At 42.8% G+C, this 17,831-nt stretch overlaps 1 protein-coding gene across 4 annotated transcripts in view; it reads right to left on the reverse strand.

The window, feature by feature from the left end:
* vipr1a (vasoactive intestinal peptide receptor 1a) overlaps window positions 1-15,874 on the reverse strand; it is a 67,794-nt gene extending 51,920 nt beyond the window's left edge. For all 4 annotated transcript variants that reach the window (XM_018741714.2, XM_018741712.2, XM_018741713.2 and 1 more), the window contains exons 1-2: window positions 15,664-15,874; window positions 742-835 (exon numbers count right to left, since the gene is read on the reverse strand). In XM_018741714.2, coding sequence (XP_018597230.1) covers window positions 742-835; window positions 15,664-15,726 — 157 coding nt within the window. In that variant the 5' untranslated portion in view covers window positions 15,727-15,874. The remainder of the gene's footprint in view (window positions 1-741; window positions 836-15,663) is intronic.
* Window positions 15,875-17,831: the final 1,957 nt, after the last annotated feature.

Here is a 17,831-nt window from a genome sequence, read left to right on the forward strand (position 1 = left end):
AAAGCAGATGCTAATGACTGGGTACATTCTGTCTATGAACTAAGAGAGTGGCTGCGAAGGGATGCACAATGTATGTGCAAATGTGTGTTTTGGTCATAAATGTACATACAGTCTATTACAACTGTGATGAGACCAATTAGAAAATAAAATTTATAAATAAATAAAATATATAAATAAAATTTCTATATACACACACACACACACACACACTTTCTGAACCGCTTGTCCCATACAGGATCACGGGGAACCAGAGCCTACCCGGTAACACAGAGCGTAAGGCCGGAGGGGGAGGGGACACACCCAGGACGGGACGCCAGTCCATCACAAGGCACCCCAAGCAGGACTCGAACCCCAGACCCACCGGAGAGGAGGACTGTGGTCCAACCCACTGCGCCACCGCACCCCTATACAATTTCTATATATATATTTACAAATAGAATTTAAAGAAAAATAAAATTTAAAAATAATTGTAACCTTAACATTGTAAATCGCTTTGGAGAAAAGCATCAGTTAAATGAAAAAATGTAAATGTAAAATAAAATACTGCTGCCTTGGACATAAATAAGCGATTCATTAGTCATACACTGATCAGCCTGTGAGCTCCAACCACCAGAAGGAGACTTGTGTGGTATTTTGGCCACACATCCATTCTGACACCATTCGACAACGAGCTGCAAACAAGACTGAATTTCACAGACATTTGGTACTTAATGCTCAAGAAGTAAGAAAAAAAAGATGTACCTGAGGTGACATTTTCGTTTTCCATCTCTAATAAGCACCGATCTTTGTCTTTTTGGATCTCTGCTATTATATCACACATCAGCTTAGATCGCACCTGCAAAAGAAAAAAAAATATTCAGCAATGAATGAAATACAATACTAATTTAATAGTGTGCTGTTTGTGCTTCTTAACTGAGAAATTCATTGGCTCAGAAGATTTATTCACCACATTTCACAGTAAACTATTTTTTTTATTCATTGCCATAATTTTCTATTCAGCAGATTAGAAGAAAGATTCCGCTTCAGCTGTCATCCTTGAGTTGCCACGCAGAGGGATGATACATTTTGGAATGAGCGACTACAATAAAAAGACAAAAGACTAAATGAAGGATGTGTTATAGCTGCTACGACTGAAAGTCATACATTTTATTATCATAATAATTTCAGGTTACTAAGCAAAATACATGCATCACACCTTGGTACTGAGATGTCATTTTCAGAATAAGCGTTCTGTTTTCGGTTCATTGAACAAACACATCTAAAACAGAAACTCCTGAATTAGTCTTGTCATCGTCTGCCTTTTTCGACGGAATACATAATAGTCTTATTATAGTTTATTGTTGCGACTCTTCCACAAAGGAACGCCTGTCTTCTCGCAACCAGTGAAGCAGGACACGTGAGGACCAGTGAGTAACAGCGGCACTGGTCACACACGTCAAGAGATGCTGACAAACTCAGGTCAACAGTCGCTAACGCGGAGTCCCCTCGGGGGCAGAAGGCGAATACGGAGGGCCAAAGGAGGAAGTGGAAAAGGTCACAAGAGATGGACGATAACAGAAGCCTAATTATCGAGATGTTCCTGCGAATAAACTTGAAAACGAGCACCTGGAAGAAGCAGCCTATGCTTGGCCTCCAGCTTTTCGAAGCCCAGTCTGCGTCAGTCACCTCGGTGTGACGCTCCTTCTTTGACGAACATCTCCCACGCATAAACACAGCTCATTCTCATGGCATCCAAGTCTGCACTGCCTCCCATGGCCCGTTGTAGCTTAATCACCACAAAGGCTGTAGAAGTCTCAAGGTGAATACCACCCCCCATGATGTCAGAGGTACAGTACAGTCACACAGTACCGACAGGCTTTGAACTGTATGCAAATGAGCCGCAACGAAAGTAGCTCTTTAATATGTACGATTTGCAGCGCAGAGCCTCTGCGGCCCATGGGAACACAACTCAAATCACAGGTATCATTTCTGATACAAATCTCAACAGAGAGAGTTCATAACTCACATAAACTCACAGCGGGTTCCAATTATCCGTTTGGCAAAGGGTTTATTATCATAGGGACATCCTCCTTCAGAGTCAACAAAGCGACCGTCGGGGAGATGCGGAGATTTATGGCGGTTCATTTGGAAGATGAGCCAGTTCAACTTGGTTGCATTTAATCACGCTTCTTCGGAAGAGTTATTGTTACCACCGTATGTTGTGTCTGCTGCGGTAATACCGAGGTCACGGGTTCCAAGCTTAGGCACAACATTATTTTTGCAATTTGTTGTGTGACCTGCTACTGTGCTTTTTTTACACATTCATGACTTCAGAGAGGATGTGGACGTTAGTGCTGGGTACAGGTGTGGCTTTCAGAAATATACTTGACATCATTAATATTTTTTATTTTGCTGAAACCTTTGTCCTTTGTCCATTTACGATGTTAGGTTGTGTGTTAAGCTACTTAGAATCATGCAGTCAGTTACAGAGTTTTGTGCTCTTACTGGAGCCTTCCAGAGCAAAAATCTTAATTATCAGCACTGCAGAAGGAGAGAGATTTAAAGTTGGAACCTTCACATGGACCAGTTAAAGGAACTAATGTGACGCCAGCACGTCGGGGAGCGGGAGAGTGGACCCAGATGCAGAATCGTTCAGGCGGTAGTTCTTGGGGCAAAGCAAAGATCATAGTGGGGACGGGCTAAGGGTCAAAATCAAGGGGCGAACATCGTTCCAAGATGATCCTGAGATGCGGTCGGATGGATGAGGGATGATCGTGGCCGTGGGAGACTTGATACAAGGCCAGGGAGACGGGCGAGAAAGAACGAGGGAGGGAAACGTAGAGAGCAGGGCAGGCAAGGTACGAGTGCGGTGTGGACGGTTGTCTCAATGAGATTCTGCAACCGGGGAGCGGTGGACTGGTGCCCTTTATACCCAGCTGCATTGATTGTGATCAGGTGCTTGCGGTTGTGCTGAGGATGTGCGTGTGACACCTAATCTCATCCGTTGCATTACTATGCAATTCTGTACTAGAATATATTACACTATAGTACTTCCAGGAAAACACAAAAACCTCCAAAAAACATTCTTGGCCTCAGTTTAAGTGAAGAAACGGATCAAGAACTTGGTGTCTGTTGCATCCACAGAGTATGTTAAATTTCTCATAACCGGATTAAAATGTGCATTAGGTTGGATATAGGCTGCAAACATTAAGTTGGGTTTGGGTCATGGTTTTGTAAAGTTAGGGACGAAAAAATCGATAATAAACATAGCAAAGAAAATGCCAGCGCATTTCAAAAAGCGTTTCAAACTGTAAACCACATGTGTGTCGTACAACTGGATTACCTCAAATGTACCATTTGGTGTGGTAGCAGAGGTGCAGGTTAGTAGCCAACATCAGTCTTCCTGTTTACATGAGCGTTGGGGTACAGCATGGGAACAGTACATTTCAGCTCTAATAGCTAATGGACCAAAATAAGAGTTGTGAACAATTGAGATGGGTTCAAAGCAGCGTCCAGGGGGTAATGGGATCCACAGACAGGGGACGGGGTAGGCAGCCGCATGAGAAAAGATGTGGGTTTTTTTTTTTTTTTTTGGTTGGGGTTTATTCATATTGGTGCTTCAATATTTTGTTTAATCACAAAAAAAAAAAAAACATGCAGTAAAGGATATGGTGATGCTCAACAGCTCCAGTAACAAGATAGTAGAAACAGGGAAAACACACATAACGGCTGTTTGATTCCATAATGCCAATAATTTGAAACAAAGGAAACTCCATGACTCCGACTTCGACCCCACAGCACTGATTTATTGGCAACCTCGAAACAGTAATTCCGAGCAAGTGCCAGTTCCCTCTGTCTCTTTCAGGATGAAAAAATGCAAATTAGAATAGTCTTATCTTGTCAAGGTTATCTTACCATACACTGGCAGTGCGTCTTCGAACAGCAAGAAAGTATGTATTCTTTTTATTATTACTACCAGTACACATACATACTCAAAGAGAGCACTTGATGTACAACGACGTTTTCAAAGTAAATCAGAACCCCTCAATGAAAAAGATTTATTTCATATACAGTATATTTTGCCCATCTATTAAAAAATTATTGAACACACTTGAATATATCCTTACAAACAGCCTGAGGGCTAATAGGCTGCAAAGAAGAACAGTATTTCCCAGTTCCTCAAAAAGCACAAAGGGAAACTTCTAAAATTCACTCTGAAGAATTTCTTAAGAAGAATTTAAAAATAGAAGAAGATGTTAGTCAAAGATTGTGTTGCCCGTGGCCAGCGTTTTTAAACTGTTACAAAGATACATAGGCTCTGTATATCCATAGGGTGCTTTTGGAAGTACAGTGCTTTCAGAAAGTATTGCAGCCCTTTTTTCTTCTTTTTTTGTGCTGTAGCCTTATGCCAAAATCGTTTAAATTCATTTTTTCTCCTCATCTGTCTACCATCAATAAGCCATAACAACAAAGTGAAAACAGGATTTTAGAACTCTTCCAACTGTGTGGTAGAAACACTGAATTAGCGCAGGTGCAAAAACAAGGGAACCCCAAGTTTCACTGGTTAAACTAAGCAGGCAAATAGAATCAGGAGTGTAAATCAAAGTTTTTTATTCATTTCATAAGTTCATTTTAAGATTTAGCACTGAGACTGGCCATCCCTATAGAATTCACATACCGTCAAACAGCACTGTATTTACATATGAGCCATTTGACCCAAACTGTAAAGATGAAGACACTGGTGACCATGAAGAACTCAGCACAAACAATATCTCAGGTTTATGAGAATAAACATTTTTTTTTCTCTGTACCCAGAATTCAAATAACGGCATATGAAGACAGTGCACAACCTACTATTAGTACTCTACTTCAGCATAGACACATTTAAAAAGACCAGAATAATTCTAAAAAAAAAAAAGAAATGTAGGTACATGTCAGTTTTTATTCTCTAATGCTGCAGCGCATGCAGAGAATGTCACAGGTGCCTTATGAAAAGGTGAGGGGTGTTATGTAAATGGTAGAATATATTCCCCGCCGCCACCCCCACCTGGCACTCTAATATGTGTCACTGATGTTGCTCATTTGTGTTTTGCCCACCTTTACTGAACATCCCAGCGTATTATCGACAATGACCCATAGATGCAGTATTTCTCTAAACCGCACATTGCCTAATGTTTTGAACAGTTTTCTCCACTTCGAGCAGCCCTTAATCACCAGAAAGCCCCCATCTCTCAAGCACCTGTTGTGACAGCTTAGGTAACACCTTCCTGTTCATTCTGAAACCCGTCAAGGTGTCATTCCGGTTCTAATTCACTCACTTTTATTAACCCCTTGTGCAGGGGTCTCAGAGGTCCAAAGCCGATCGTAGAATCACTGGGCACTAGGCGGAGGGGTACACCCTGGACGGGACGCCAATCCATCGTAGGGTTACACTCTTGTTTATTATACAGATGCTCCTCTGCTTACGATGGTTCGACTTACGATTTTTCGAACTTACAAGGATACAATAGCAATACGCATTCGATAGAATCCGGACTTCGAATTTTGAATTTCGATCTGTTCCCGTGCTTGTGATATGCGGTACAATACTCTCTCCCGATGCTGGGCGATGGCAGCGGGCCACAGCATACTCTCAACCACACTCGCAGTCTCCGCAGCGATCAGGCGAACGAGTATAAACAACCAATACTGTGTTGAAAGCATTTTTTATTTTGTGTTTTTGCATCCCATCATGTCAACTAAACTCCCATGTGTGTCTCCTGCTTATATTTGCCCAGCTATAGGCCATGGTAAGTGTTCTGAGCACATTTAAGGTAGGCTAGGCTATGATGTTAGGTAGGCGTGGTACTGCATTCTTTTTCCACTTGCGATGGGTTTATCGGAACGTAACCCCATCGTTAATCGAGGAGCATCTGTACTAAACTTTCCAGAGGAAAACAGAACTCTTATTTGACATAGAATGGAATTTCCTTTCATTTTAAAGATCATTTTAATCTGTTTTATGTGTTTTTTTTTTAACTAATACTTTATTCATAATAGCAATCAGGAGCAGGAGTTGAACGAACAACCTTTAGATTCCAAAGTGACGACCCTAAACACTACAGTAAAAGACTTCTCCCATGATGCTGAGCTGTCTAGTCCACAGTGCTAAAATTACAATCACGCCGCTTGGTCTTCTCTGATTTAGAGGCAAAAGAAAAACGTTTTCATTTCATTCCATCTTCCCTGTTATGGTGCAGAGACATAATTTTGCTCAGCTCACATCACAGCATATGGCCAAACGTATAAGAAAAACATTAACGCCATTGTAACTAAAAAAATACACGTCGTCATGACGACACATGACATCACAAATGCAGAACAAAGGTTCCATAAGTGTAAGAAACAAAAATCATCATATCCACAAACACGAAAAGAGAAGATGAGACTTCCCGTTCAGCGCTTTGACATAAAAATTTGGCGGAGAAGAATGATACCCAGAGGACAGCGAGGGCCGTCAAACAAATCTTTGCAGGCAGGTAGTCAAACCTTGATCGTTATGTCCCGAGATTTCGTATGAATCATTATTTTGGTTCGATTTAAGCGGAATGCATTCAAGGCCACATGTTCAATGGACGGCTGATAGCTTTGACGCTGGCTGCGAAGGCTGTTTCCATGGTGTTCCATGAAAAAGATGGCCCGCGTGTACCTTTGAGCTTCAGATCTAACAAGGTGCGTGGGGCGACCACAGCTCCACAGCCACGGAGATGCTGGGAAAAGACGTCTGAAGACATCAGATGGCGGAAAGGGCTCGTTTTGCTGTCATACTCGTCCAGAGCAATTAGGGAAATGGCGGTGCTGAGAGTTACACCTTTAAAAGGCTTCGGTACATTAATCCAGCAACAGCAACAACTTTGAGTACCGACAGTTATTAGTCCGCTATGATTCATAGAATCATCCGAAAAGGGTACCATGCTCAGTTGTACACAGGTATGATTTTAACTCTGTGGAATACCGCAGTTTTTGCTATAGCACTACGAAGTTGAAGAAAGGGTCAAAGGTGCAGCCTGCGACAATTCCTAAGTGTCTCCTTATACTATAACCATCTCTTGCTCTTCAGCACGTCCTTTCTAAAAGGGCTCTGACACACCCAGCAAAGCCGCTGCAAATGAGAGGCTGTTTCCATAAAATATCACTCTGTGGCTCTGCACCTCATGAATAAAAGAAATCACTCCATTATGCACACTTTAGTTATCATACTGAGCCTAAGCTCAGTAGGTGTGTTGTGTTTTAAGTCAGAAGTTCTTAGGGTTACTAATGAGCTATTCGGGTTTCTCCCTACTATCACTGTGCGATTGCATGATAATTAAGTTTTCTCCAACAGATCTCAACAGTGATGTTTTCATCTAGTCCTATAAATCAAAGTTTTACCATTTATTCCATAACTTTATGCTGATAACCATTTTATAGTCGAACAAGTAAAGAGGCTGGGAGACACAAAAGGAAGTTCATGTTACGCAAACGCTTTCAATTCAGCCATCATGTTACCTCCCTGAGTTCAAGTCATGTATAGAGTAACAGCAAGACAAAAGATGTAGGACAAACCCTAGAGCTCAGTAAATCATGCAGGGCTTGGAAAAAAAAAAAAAAAAAAAAACTATGTCCGAGAGTTGATCCTTGAAGCCATCTTTCCCAAGGCAAAGTAGGAAATAAGGATCCACACCGAATGGTTTAATAACCTCTATGTTCCTGGCTGACTTTCAGCAAGATCAATAAGAGCCAAGAGTCCCTGGGGGGTGGGTGGGTGTGGTGTAGAGGACACGAACACAGGACACAGCACGAGCTGAACTGTACAGCCTGCTCATCGACCGGTTGCCCGCATCCCGAAGACCTGATGCTTTTCCCAGGAAGAAGAGATCCTACAGGATGCCCAGGTGGTGTTCTGCAGATCTTCTCTGTTCCTCCAACAGAGAATGAGAAACAAAGGCTGGTTACCCCCCATCGAGGGTCCAGCAGAGAGAGATTATCCCTACCCGCTGATGAGTCAGAGTGCTGCAGTGCGCTCCCTCACAACATAAAGCAAAGACGAAATGTAAGAATAACAGGAAGAACCTTGGGTTTGATGACAAGGAACTGCCAACTTCGCAACAGCAATCGTTCTTCGACATGTCATCTTTTTCTGTGACACATTCATATTTGGGAAATTATCTCAGAGACTTCTGCACGTCTTACGGCTTTTGTAAACATGACAGCATGCAGACAGACTGCATCGTTTGCCAAAAAATGAAGTGTCTTCGCACAAGCGCTCCATCAAAGGCCAATTTAAACCGAAAGCTTGATCCTGAACACATTTCACAGCTGAATAAAAAGACAATAGTTTAAAACTGCATAAATACCCTGGAGCAGCTTTTATTACTTGACAGGGGTGCAAAAGTATCCCTAATAATGACGTAATCAAAATTTATCCTTAATTATGAAGTGATTAAAATTCAAGATCTACGCTGAGGATAGTTGAGACAGTACACACTCTCTGAAAATTAAATGTATTTTTAAGTTTTTCATTATTCTGCACGATGTTGCCATGTTTCCAGCGCAGGAATTGTGTTATTAATAACATTGAATAATACACTTTAGGTACTTGGAACTTTTGTCCCACAATGAAAATGTATTTTACCCTGGGCATCAGGCTAGGAAGGGTTAAACCTGGATGGGACGCCAGTCCATTGCAGGGTAGCCATTCACACACACACACACACACACACACAACAGCCAATTTAGTATCTCCAAATCACCTCAAAGACACGTCTTTGGACTGTGGGAGGAAACTCAGAGAGACACATGGAGAACCTCCAAACTCCACAAAGGCTGAGCTGGATCTGAACCCACATCCAACCAGCCCAGGAGCTGCGAGGCAGCAGCGCTACCTGCACCGCCACTGTATCGCCCGAAAACGTACTTTAGCTACTGGAAATAATCCAAAAGGTGTAACCCAAATAACTGCAGCTGTGACTCATTTCATACATTACACAGCCTCGTGCGTTTCAGGCATGAATTCGGAAACATGGAGTTTAAAGCAAATAATGTTCCGACTGATACTGTACTGCATTTTATGACACAGCTGGCTCTTCAAGTGACTATTATTGAGTCACAGGAGCGGTATGACAGCACCGATATCACTGCAGACAGATCACAGCAGCAGAGTTGCCAGCCTCGAAGGAGAGACCAAACTTGAGAAAAATCATCATTTCTCAAACCCGTGGTCACTATGGAGCAGGTTTCCTTCAAGTGCCAAAACAAATACTGTCGGCTCTCATTTCTGTTCTCGTTTTCATTCAGATTTTAAATTCCGATGCTTTGTAGCTAAGGGAAACACACTCTGACTGCAGTAATGTGTCTGCTCTTTCACAGGTTTACAGAACTCTGTTCATGGAATGAAAAATAGACCCCAAGTGTGAAACTATTTGCGTCTCTCTACGTCTTCAGGGAAAACATCTACATTTATTCATTCAGAAGTGCTTTACAATGTTAAGATACCTAAAATTACCAACCAGTTTATACAGCTAGGTAGTTTTGCTGGAACAATTTTAACGATAAGTACTTTGCTCAAGGGTACTACAGCAGGAGGTGACATTCAAACCTGCAACCTTTGGGTCCAAAGGCAACAGCTCTAACCAGCACGGTATCAGCTGCCTACAAAAATATTTTTATGAGACAGTTTATTTGGGGCTAAAATGCCTTCCACATGATTTGAGACATCTTCTTCATCTCTAGTTCATTTCTTGATCGCCGCCACCTTACACTTGGAGGATGCAGGTTCAAATCCCAGAGTCCAGACAAAACCCCGTAGGACAAAAACCCCTCTTTTGAAACACAAAGTGGGACAAAACCCCTTCATTTTAAACAGAAAGGAGGACAAAAGCCTCTCTGTTGAAGTGTAAAGTAGGAAAAAACTTGGTCTTGGATCTAATCAGAGGCATCAGTTCCACCTTGGAGATCATCAAGAACAATTAGAAGATGACAAAAATGACAAAAGCCCCTGTTTTTTCTGAGGGCAAATCAAGTGTGTATATAAGGGTGTTAGACCTAATCAGAGGCATCACTTCTACTTCAGGCACCGTGAAGATCATCAAGAACAATAAAGGAGGCCCTGAAATGTGTACAGAAGGCTAATTATACACTAAGAAGAGTTCAAACAATACAGGAATACGCTGGGAATGTTTTTAGAGAAATGCATTTTCTTTGGCAGGGGGGTGTGGTGGCGCAGTGGGTTGGACCACAGTCCTCCTCTCCAGTAGGTCTGGGGTTCGAGTCCCGCTTGGGGTGCCTTGCGATGGACTGGTGTCCTGTCCTTGGTGTGTCCCCTCCCCCTCTGGCCTTACGCCCTGTGTTGCTGGGTAGGCTCCGGTTCCCCGTGACCCCGTATGGGACAAGCGGTTCTGAAAATGTGTGTGCGTGTGCGTGTGCGTGTGCGTGCATTTTCTTTGCAAAATTTGCGCTATTTCAGATTTGGAGGTAAAGCAACTACTTTCTGTGACTGCGCATAACCACAACCCGGATCCTAACGAGACTGAAGCAGGCAAGGTAAAGAACACCATAAAAACGGTCACTTTGACCAACAGGGTCAGACCTGCACATATTGTTGCAAATGCCATATGTCAACAACTTGAAGTTTGTTGTGCCATTGGTGGACTCTTTGAAACATGATGTTAGAGGTCTACACAAACATTCAATGATGTTTTTAATATTGCTTTTTTTATTTTTCAAGGATACGATATGATGTTCTTTTAATTATGCTTTTTTTACGATTGTACAAAATAATTTTATGTTGTAAAACAGGTGAGCTGTAAATTTATAATGCAAGTATTAATGTATGCTACAATACAACGCCTTCCTTATTGCAGTCTCATTATACAATAAACGTAGTATTTTACAATTCAGAGAAGTGTTGATAAACTACAAATAATCAGAAGAATAAAAATTTCATTAATGATTTGTCCTACAGGAGTATTTGTCCTAGGGGGGTTTTGTCCTACACTCTCAAATCCCACATCCTACTGTAGAACTGTTTAGCAAGGTCTTTAACACGAATTACTCCAGTAAAAATAACCCGGCTATTTAAATGATTAAATACAGTATTTTTCAGTCACTTTAGAGAAAGCTGAGGCGAGTGCAAAATAACTACACAGTCACTAATAACTACATTGTCACCTGGCTTAATGCTCACATTTACTTGCACAGAACTATGGATTTCAAGTCCTGCGCTTCTATCACAACCCCCCCGCATTACAATTTACATTTTCATTATTTTATGTTATGGATCACTATTCCCTTGCAAGTGCACCAAAAGGAACAGTTGCCTTAGCTGGGGAAACTGAATTTTTCAGCACTTCAGCTGAGAAAAGAATATTGAAAAGAGGGTACAATTGTTCAACGTGACCATTTTGGGTTTGAACTGAAGGCTCATGTAGTGAACCTAAATGCAGATTGAATAAATTAACGCTTTTTAAGTTTTGTGTTTTTAGTCTACAGTAAAGCACGGGGTAAACTCAAGAGAGGCATCGAGGAAGCAAAGGACAAGTACAAACAGCGCAGTGAGGATGAATTCGACGACAACAACCCCCGCAGCATGTGGAACGCCATCAAGGCACCGACTGACTAAAAGACCACCAATCTTCTGCCCAGTGATGGTGCCAAACTGCCTGATGATCTGAACCAGTACTTTTCCCGCTTCCACACTCAGAGCGAGGGTCTGTTCCACTCATCAACCCACCTGCAGCAGAGTCGACACTAGTTCTACAGCACCACCAGGTGAGGACCACCCTGAAGAAAGTTAACGCAGGCGAGGCGGCAGGCCCACATGGAGTGCCTGGCCAGGTACCGAAAACACGTGCCGACCAACTTACAGAGGTGTTTGCTAAAAGATTCAACCTCTCGTTACAACAAGCTGCAGTTCCAACATGCCTTAAATCCTCCACCATCATCCCAGTGGCCAAGAAACCAAGTGTGAAGTGTCTGAATGACTATCAGTCAGTGGCCTTAACACCCATAGTCATGAAGCGCTTCGAGAAACTCGTGCTTTCAAACATCAGAACCATCATCCCACCTGATCTGGATAAGCACCAGTTTGCCTACCGAGCAAATTGTTCCGCAGAGGATACCATCGCAACAGCTCTCCATACTGCTCTGACACACTTAGAAGAACAGAACAGTTATGTGAAGATGCTATTTGTGGATTTTAGCTCTGCATTTAACACTGTGATCCCTCACAAACTGGTCAGCAAACTGAACAACCTGGACCTTGGTTCCTCTTTGTGTTCATGGGTCATGGACTTCCTCACAAACCAACCAAAGCAGGTCAAAATTGCTAACCATACCTCCTACACCCTCATTCTAAACAGAGGAACCCCTCAGGGCTGTGTGCTGAGCCCCATGCTCTTCCCTCTCTTCACTCACGACTGCAGTCCCCTCCATGCCTCCAGCTCCAGAATCAAACTCGCAGACGACACCACGATAGTTGGGCTGATTTCAGATAATGAAGAAACGGCCTACAGGCTCAAGGTGGAAAATCTAGTTGAGTGGTGCAAGGGCAACAACCTGGTCCTCAACACCTCTAAGACATGGAGATGATTCTGAACTTCAGGAGAACAAAGGCAATGGACCACCTCCCCCTCGACATACAAGGAGAAGCGGTGGAAAGCGTGGAAAGCCCAAAGTTCCTGGAGTCCATGTGTCAAAACAGCCGAGATGGACCTGCAACACCTCGCACCTGGTCAAAAAGGCCCAACAAAGACTCTTCTTCCTCGGGAAGCTGAAACAAGCCCAGCTCCCACAGAAACTCCTGCTAAATTTCTACAGGACCACCACTGAGGCCATCCTGACCAACCGTGCCATTGTGTGGTATGCCAGCTGTACGGCTGCCGAGTGGAAGGATCTGCATAGCATGGTGAGGGCGGCCCAGCGCATCGTCGGGATGGAGCTCTCCAACTTGGACACCATCTATGCTACCCGACTGATAAAGGAGGACAAGGACAGCACAGACCCCGGTCACTCTCTGTTTGACCCTCTGCCATCTGGCAAACGGTTCAGAAGAAAAAAAGCCCGCACCAGCAAACTCAGGAAAAGCTTCTTTCCCGGAGCTGTGGCCTCCATCACACCCTCCTTGCCCAACCAGAGGAACCTGATCACAAAACCAGCTGCCGCCTCCATTACTCCCCCCAACATCCACCCCCCACAAGGCTGCTAAGGACGGAGGATTCTCAAGCTTTTCAGTGTAATTCTTATTTATTCCATTCTAATTCTTATTTATTCATTTATTTACTTATTTGGTTGTTGCTGCTGTTCTTCTGAGGGTTGCCATACGGAATTTCATTGTATTGTATACAGTGACAATAAAGTATCTTATCTTATCTTTTTCCGCAGGTATTGCTGAGGCTGATTTTCCAAGAGCTGGAAGTAAAAACATGCGTTGTTCTGAGAATGAATGTTAAATTATTTTCTCCCTGTTCTTGGAAATTATATTCATTGATTTATCTACCACTCAAAGCTACTTACATTTATTTAGCAGACACTTTTTTCCAAAGTGACTTCCAACGAACTCTCTGTAGTGTTACCAACCCACACACTTTATTCACCACGATGACTTACACTGCTAGATACACTACTTAGACTGGGTCACTCATCCATACATCAGTGGAACACACACACACACACACACACACACACACACACACTATGGGTGAAGCTGAACAGCATGTCTTTGAACTGTGGGAGGAAACCAGAGCACCCAGAGGAAACCCGCACAGACGTGGAGAGAACATGCAAACTCTACACAGACCAAGCAGGGATCAAACCCATGCCTTCTCACACCACAGAGGCCCTGTGAGATAGCAGCGCTACTCCCTGTGCCACCCACTCTACTGAGTCCTTTTTTATCACTTGTTTATGTCTCCAACACTGAACTGGAGACTTACGGAATGTTCCACAGATTTTTTTCTTTTTCTTTGCCATTCTTGGGGGCACATCAGCATGTTGATTCTGCATTACACTTTTTTATTGCAGTTACTTCAGGTATCATTAAACTTCAAAAGTACTAAAAATAGGGAGTTTTTTTACTCCACATTACTGGAAAAAGCATTTCCATGACATAATTTGCTGTTTTAAGTATAGACCAAACTTTAATTCTCAGAATGTCCTCTGTCCCTGCCATACAAACAGCAGATCAGCTGTGGGTGTCTACTCCAGGTAAATCAGGGTAAAAGGCTGTGGCTAGTTACCCGTCTCCGCATTATTGCTCACTACCTGTCTCTGCCTTGCCTTACCTGCAGCAGTGTCAGTCACACATCTCAGGCTACACTCTTATTCGCTGATGATAACTTTTTCATTTCTCATAAGCAACCCCACGCTTTAATTACTTTGCTCTATGATTCGCGTTTCATCCTTTCTGCTGATGTCAAGTTAAGCTTATTTCTATAGCACATTTTCAAACACAATGGTCATTGCGTTTTACAAAAAAATAAAGTGCATAATAAAATAATAAAAGTACACATGAGCAAAATTATAAATTGTGAATAAATACCAAAATTAAAAAATGTATATAGTATAAAATACTAAGACATTTAAGAACAGACATTAAAAAGTACCAGATACATCATAAAAGAAATCAATTATGTAAAAGCAGTAGAAAATAAAACTGTTTATGTTTACAAATAGCAGAATGTGTACAAAGCTGTGTACAAAGAGCAGGAATGAAAGTTTAAGGAGACCACATGAGAAAGGTTCGGTCTTACAGTTCACTGTAGACACCTGAGCGCAGTAAAAATAGAGTAAAAGTTTGTCCCACAGTAAGACAAATGGTGTATAATAATGTGCAACAGGCAAGTCATTTGTGGGAAGTCTTTGAGCAAACATTGTGAGAGGAACATCTCTGACTCACACCTTTCAGTGTATTTACCGCACTAGTCTACACACCCCGGGTATCCTACCTATTCACACTGGGCAGCTTTAACACACTTCATTTGCAGCAATTTACATTTATTCATTTACATTTAGATTTATTCATTTAGCTGATACTTTTCTCCAAGCGACTTACAATGTTGAGGTTACAATTATTACAAATACATACTTAAAATTATTTACGCATTTATACAGCTGTTAATCAGGATCTGGATTAACATGTTTTTCTCCATGCCCCAAATCTTCCAGTTTCCTCTTGCAATGCAACCATAACCCGTAGGGTACCAGCAAATGTACAGATTCACAAGTTATTGTCAAGCATCACCCCTATATGTTTTTTAATGATTTATATAACTGTCAGTAAAAGAGTTATTAACTTCCTGCTGCAGGAATTAACAATATTTCAGCCGTTTTCTTCTGGGGAAATAAAATGGTCAGATTATATGGTCAGTTTGTGGTCCGACTCGTTAGGTGTGTGTGTGTGTGATGGGACGGGCTGCTTTACAAAACGGTCACTTTTACTTTGTCCGGCATGCCTAATAATCTATATCATCATGTATATTCAACACATGAAACTCCACGCCCGGCGTAAAAAGAAGAAAAAGCGGAGTTTCGGATCCTAAATTCAGCGCGAATTGTACGCAACTCTTCTTCTTCTCCAAAAAAGAGCAGCAGAGCAGCGGAGCAGCATCTCGCACACACCGGCGTAGTACCGAAAATGACACGGATCATCATGATCATTATTATACTCACGGAGAAGAAAAAGCAGCTGAGACTTAAAAGAAGAAGGAGGCATTTCGAAGCATCCATTTCCATGATTTCGCTCGCCGGCGGAGAGCTTCTCCTCCTCTTTTTTCCTCCAGCTGCGCAAACCGATACGATCCGAGCGCCGTCAGCGGGACCCGCGCGCCATGTGTCCGCAGAGCGCGAGCGCGAGCGCGAGCCACCCTGGGAGCGCACTGCCTGCGCGCCGCCGCTCAACTTCTGCGAACCTCCCGCGAGCCTCCCGCGCGCTCCCGATAGTCCCGCCCGCGCGAGGGCCGCACCGGCTCCGCTCATAGAGAAAGCCGACGGGTCCGCGCGGACAGACACGTCGCCGGCCAATGGGCGCGTGGGAACGTCGCGCGCGCGGGGGGGGTGGTGGGGCGACAGGTGAGACGAGCCTGTTTTACACCCTTCAGGAGCGACACACAGGTCCGTACGATACACTGTTTCACACCTGCGCGCTACCCGAGAGCAGAGGGACCGCGAGGACTACATGAAAATAGAGACTTATACAGATGCAAAATCTGTAGAATACATACAGTTTTTATAGTATAAAATATATCCCATGTCATCCTATAGGCGCAACAGTGCGGCTCGAGACTAAGCTTCACACACACACACTGTCTGAAATATAACATGTATCTCACAGGTTATTTCTATGCACAGTAACTACAGCCAACATGTCTACTCCTCCAGTGCCTGACAAGCTGCACCACTGGGGTCACTGCAATGTTGTTGTACCCCCTTGAAGAACAATCTGTGTTTTTTGCTTTATTTCCATGCTTTCATGGTAAACTCTAGGGCCCCGCCCCTTTATTCTAGGGCTGGAACAAGGACATGATGAAAGCGTAACCCAGCCATGCAACGCTGCACAATTTAGGCTCTCGCTACTGCACTGCACAAATGCAATGCACTCTGGTACTGTGATTCTGCACGTTGCAAAATTCGGGGTTTGATCTGAGACAAAGCAAACCGTTTTGACACGCCGAGCTCTGACTTTAAAGGTCTTTGACATTTGAACTGTCCTACAAATGACTGCGAATCGCTTAGGGCATTCTGACCACGAGCAGTTTTTGAATTGTGAACCGAAAGCACGCTGTTCCTTTCGACTTGATGCAAGTCACCTATATACTCCAAAGCGAGTCTTTGTCCCCTCTGGTTATGGATGTCTCCCACCGTGTGTCACTGTCATATTTTATTGCGGTGTCAAGCCTTTCAAGTCCACTGGGAAGTATTCTTGTGAACCTTTCAAAGTGAATTACAGGCATTAGATGCAATTCTAAACTTGCACCGAAGGCCCAAAGAGCAAGTGATCTAAGTGTCACAAGAAGACGGAAATCACGCACCATCCTTTGAAAGTTCACTGCAAGCACCTGCATTTTGGCAGCATGCATGCAAATCTGTGGCCCATTTTAATGTATGAATTTCACTTAATGGTACCTTTCCCCCTCTCCCTCAGAACTGCTGAATCTTTGTCCACATTTAAAAAGGGTCTTAAAACTCTACTCTTCCAGATTCGCTTCACCCATCATCGCTTGAGTGCATGTAAGGTGTAAATGTTCATGCTCTATAACTTTAAGATGATGCCGGATAAACCTTTACACAGTTACTCCTGTAATGTAACATAAATGTTTCTATTTATCTCAAAAAAGTTATTAGTAGAAAGGTGATCAGGAATCATCGATATTCTGATAAAGTTTCATGCAGCTTCTCGTGTGATGAACCCTGATTTATATGGTGGAAAGAAACAAACTAACTGCACTTTATAATCACACGTCTGCATCTAAGTGTCTCTTCCTGCTAATGTAACAAACACATAGTATTTTCTATGAGATGTTTGTCGCTTTGGAGAAAAGCATCTGCTAAATGAATAAATGTAAATGCAATTTCATACCGCGAATACCTTAGCGCGGGCCTATGGTCAGAGCGGTGAACAGACTGCAGATTTTAAAAGCCTTTTAATTGGTTTTTCAAATGTAGATGTGTTTATAGATTCCTGAGAGTCACTGCTGTTAAACTTTACTTCCAGGTGAATAAAGTCCCACGGACTCCAAGGGTTTCATTTATCTTTCTGGGTTAGTAATCTGAATGTTCATTGCCATTCTAATGTATAGTATAAACTAAATGATAAACCATTTTATATTGTGAAATTAATA

This window comes from Scleropages formosus, chromosome 7, assembly GCF_900964775.1.
Source record: "Scleropages formosus chromosome 7, fSclFor1.1, whole genome shotgun sequence".
Classification (NCBI taxonomy): domain Eukaryota; kingdom Metazoa; phylum Chordata; class Actinopteri; order Osteoglossiformes; family Osteoglossidae; genus Scleropages; species Scleropages formosus.